The 4,851-nt window shown below is 37.8% G+C and overlaps 1 protein-coding gene across 1 annotated transcript; it reads right to left on the bottom strand.

Annotated features, from left to right (window-relative positions):
• Window positions 1-1,862: 1,862 nt before the first annotated feature.
• On the bottom strand, window positions 1,863-3,026 carry LOC124373216 (the record flags this gene model as incomplete). The annotated part of the gene is made up of 1 exon (XM_046831612.1): window positions 1,863-3,026. A coding segment is annotated over exon 1 (1,164 nt), but the record flags the coding sequence as incomplete, so codon positions are not given.
• Window positions 3,027-4,851: the final 1,825 nt, after the last annotated feature.

Raw genomic sequence — 4,851 nt, 5'->3', positions numbered from 1 at the left:
ATATTTATCTAAGTTTTACTTAACGTACTACCAAAATGCCCAATACCTTTCCAATGCAATCTAATAAAACTGTTATAAGTAACAGTTTGCCTTTACCCCTGTTTTCAGTTACAATTCCGTTTAAGAATATCTAATTTGTAAAAATAAACATAAAATATTATTTTTGTTAGGCTCTGCCTTAACAATTAAACCATATTAACATATATAGGTAATTTTCCATTTGTTCAGCACACATAAGAGTTCTAAGATACTCTAAAGATGGATGATGGTTATAAGCCTATTCTTTTATACTTTTGCAGAAGAGATTGACATCCATGATCTTCAATTTTGGAATTTTTAACACTATAGTGTAAAAGTTTGGTATGGTTCGCCCTAGGATCTTTAATGTTCGTGGAAGGATAATGCCATCTTCAAACTCCCTTCCATTTTACTGCTTTCGTGTTATACATTTTTTGACTTCACGATAATTGAAGTGTAAGGAACTAACGAAGATTATTCGTTTGTCTTTTTTCAATATAACATCATTGGGAAATTATATGTTTGTCATAAGGTCTGTTACAGGAGCCTTCGAAATGATTGTCGTGTGGGACAGTGAAGGGTAGGTTAGTGAAAGGTTTTGTTCAGTAATAAAAAACCCAGTCTAATGCATTATGAAAGAAGTTAACTTCTTTGAAGTTATTGAAATTAACTTGAATAAATATAAAGGAATTAAATGATATGTTGTAGAATTTATGTGTGCTAAACTTTAGGAATAATATATAACTTACTAAAATCACTATGATAGTTACATCAATATCCTTATAAAGTCCAAATATTACTCTTTACTGTTATATTAATTATTCCTAATGACACGAAACAGCATCTTGTAAATACTTTTGACGCTTCACCACAACCGTGTGAATTAAAGATATTGAAGTAGATGACCGCATTTTAAGACAACCCGTTGTTTTCGTATCTTTACTTGCATAATTCATGTCTGGGCTTTACTGCAAACAAAGCTTTCCATCTCTTTTTGGAAGAAGACTTCAAAGACGGAATCTTTGTATACATATTCTACCTTAAATCCTTCCGCTCATGAAAAATTCATATATTTATATTCCAAATACACTACAGCACCTTATAGTATTTTTGACAAAATATATAACTAACATACGGTGTATTATATAATTTGATATGATTAGCAGTGGAACTACTGTTTTATAACATAAATATTGATCACCTTTAGCTTAGAAATAAGGATATTGGAAGTTTGTTGAACTTCCGAAATATACATGCAAAGACATAATTTAGAATTTCACTAGCCTAAACCCGCGGCTCCGCTCGCGTGGCAGTAGAGAGGGCTACATCAATCAAGCATCGAAAAGAAATACTAATTTTATTATACGTTTTTCCAATTAATTTATTGCTCTACTAATACATCGTAGCATATCATAAAATCTATTATAAAAGTTTTTTGTTTATTTTAATGCGTTTTGGTAAACAACGTTATTAGTTGTATTATTTGGAGCATAAATATAAAGGTTCTTCGGGTTTCCGACTCTTGAGCAAGCGACGTATAATTGACCGTGCGAGAAACATGAGGGTTCCAGATGGATTCCTGCGACGTTAAGTGATTGTCCTTGTGCCTTATTAATCGTCATTGCGAACGCAAGTCGAACGGGGAACTGAAGTCTCTTAAATTCAAATGGCAAGTCGGATGGAATTAAGGGGATGCGAGGGATGAAGACATCTTCCCCGGCAGATGTTCCTGACAAAATCGTTGCTTCAATGATATTTGGATGTAAATTTTTGACGGTTAGTCGAGTGCCGTTGCACAATTTTGGTGGTCGTAAGTTTCTCAACATCATTATCGGTGATCCTACTTTCAAGAGTAATTGATGTGACGGCATTCCTGATGGTTCAAGTGAGTTTAAAAACTCCACAGGGTAGTGTACAGCTTGTTCTGGATCAATGACGGTGTCGATGGACTTGTACGTCGTCACAGCTCCCGGTAGCTTGTCTTGAATAGATATGTTTAGATTAGTTACTTGATCGTTTCGTGGTGCTAGAATCGCTCTTTCTCTAAGCCATCCGTGATTTTTGTAATTAGTGGCAATGTCTTGAAAAACACTGTTAACAACATTGATTGATTCAGCCAAATTGCAGAAGTCCTCTGGAAATGTTATGGAGTAATTGCCTGGCGAATTCATGAAGGTTCCATTTCCAATTTGCAAAAGCCGTTCCGAAAATTCTTGTGAGGCCGCATCACTTTGCAGGCGAACACGCATGTTTGTTGTGAGCGTCAATATCTGAACTCGCCTCCATAAATATGATAACTTGAGACACGCATTAAGTTCATCTGCTGGAGTTCCTCTTGGAATAACAGGAAGAGTTTGACGAAAGTCTCCAGCTAGTAGCAAGAGTGCTCCTCCCATTGTTGCTTCTTGACCCCTCAGATCTTGCAGAGTCCTATCCAAAGCCTCAAGAGCTTTTTTGTTTGCCATCGTGCATTCGTCCCAAATGATAACCTTGCATGTTTTTAGAACAGTGGCTTGTCCAGAATTTTTCTTGATGTTGCAAATTGGCGTATCAGTTGCACAAAAATCCAACGGTAATTGTAGCGCTGAATGCGCAGTTCTTCCTCCTGCCAAAAGAGTTGCGGCTATTCCAGAGGACGCAACAGCAAGTGCGATATCGCCATTCTTTCGCACTTTTGCAAGTATGAGGTTAATGAGGAACGTTTTTTTTCCTGTTCCCCCTGGAGCATCGAGAAAGAATATACCTCCCTTTTGAGTTGAAATTCGATCCATAATTATGTTATATGACGTTCTTCTTTGCTGTCCTACCAAAAGAGGTACGTTAGTCTCTACAAATCTATGTAGTTCATCTCGATTGTAGTTGGTCTCGCGTACAACATCAGTATCCACTATGTCAATGTCGTCTCTTGGTGGTGAAAGGAGTCCTAATTCCTGAAGAGGTTTGTTGACGATGGACAAATATGGACTTCGATTATTTATTAACGCTTTGTTGTAAAGAATATCTGACATTTGCAAATCGAAGTTGTTCGCAGTTCTACGCAGTTGCAATAAATAATCTTCGCTAAGAGAATCGCGATGTTTTTCCACAAAGCCATTGGATCGGATGGAGCACAGGTTGTTAAAATAATTGAGAATAGAAGACGCATCTGACAGGGCATAGATATTGCAGCTGCTTCGGACAATGCCGTATCCCAATGTTGATCATCTTCTAGAAGTCCCCAATTTCTGGCACGCTTGTCGATATGTGGAACAAACCTCACCTTTCAACAGTGCGTATATGTTCGAAAGATGTCGGCCCTTTTACAACATGCAAAAGCATTCGCAAGTAAAAACATTCGGGCGTTGTTAGGATGTACTGTGTATACTCGGCCTAGAGCATTCACTTCTTCTTATCGTTGTTCCAGGTACTTTGACACCTTGTTTCCTTTGATAAAATTGTTTTTTCGATATGTTCCACGTATAGTATTGTGGAACTTCTGGATATAACAGTGTCTTTGCGAACGGGTCTTCGGTGCATAATTTGAAGAAGGCAGTCAAGGTAGTATGTGGCGGATCGGCTGCCAATTGAGCCGCATTCTGGGGTGTAAACGTAATTCTTTGGCCGTTTTCCAGATGCAATGCGAGGTGGACAACTGTGGGATGGCGATCGTGTATTGGAAAACTCAGAATTCTCCAAACTGCCTCATTACTTGAAATGTATCGTCCCATCTGATATAAACTTATTTCATCATTGTCGTTACTGACTCCAAACATTGCCATATCGCTGCCTTTGTTTATTATATTTGCATATGTATTTGATCGATTTGACAGAGTTGCAGTATTCTACGTTTATATGTGCCTGGAAGGTTTTTGAAAGCAAGGGAGTGTATGGTACCACCCAACGGTTGTCAATTTGCAACTTCTCTTTGTTTGATCTTGCCTACTGCTACATGTCCTCCGTCTTCTGGTTTTCTTCTTTTATACTGTGGATAGCCATCTTGTCCAGTTTGAGTTTCGAGCAAAAAAGAGCGTGGATATCTTTTCGTGCACTGTCGATCTTTCATGCAGGAGGATGTAGGATTTAAATTTCCGCAAGGGCCGTGAATCATGCTTGAAGTGATTATGTTAAATAAAAGAGGATCTTCTTCTTTGTCTGGTATTTCGGCTGATATAATCTTGTCTATGTGGTCCGGATGAATTTTTTCTTTCAACCAAATGAGAATGTGTGCATGTGGTAAACCTCTTTTTTGCCATTCAATAGTATACATGAAGCATCTAACTTCCCCGTATATTTCTCAATTTGACTATTGCATCCATCAGTTTTGTTTATAGTTTTTGTTTAAAAACTCTTGCTGTCAGATCATGTCTGTCTCCCGCAGTCTGTCCAGGAAGCAGAAGGGACTCAATTTCAACCCATTTTGGATTGCACGTGAAAATTATAAATAAATCCGGGCGACCGTAACTTCTGACATACGTCATAGCATCTTGTGTATATTCATGCATATGGCTAGGACTGCCGGTAAATGGACGAAGGTAAAATGACGATTTTTCCAATATCTTCTGCATTTGCATCTCTCGATATTGCGTCCCTAAGGTGAATATATTCTTCTGCACGTAGTCTTTTCTGATTCCATCGCAGAAATGATAAATGTTCACTTTCAATTTTTGCATACATGTCCACCAAGAATTGTTGAAAACAGTCGTCCGCAACGTAACAGATGATTATTGCCCCTCTCTCACCATTATACGATAAGCGTAGTAATTCATTGCTGAAACCTTTTTATTTGTAGCGGCATGTGTCACTGCAATCAATCTGATAAATGTTGAAATTGTATCCATCTTTCGCCTTCCCAAA

The sequence above is a fragment of the Homalodisca vitripennis genome, unplaced genomic scaffold (genome assembly GCF_021130785.1).
Source record: "Homalodisca vitripennis isolate AUS2020 unplaced genomic scaffold, UT_GWSS_2.1 ScUCBcl_5075;HRSCAF=11622, whole genome shotgun sequence".
Taxonomy (NCBI): Eukaryota; Metazoa; Arthropoda; class Insecta; order Hemiptera; family Cicadellidae; genus Homalodisca; species Homalodisca vitripennis.
This window is presented reverse-complemented; position numbering and strand designations above follow the sequence as displayed.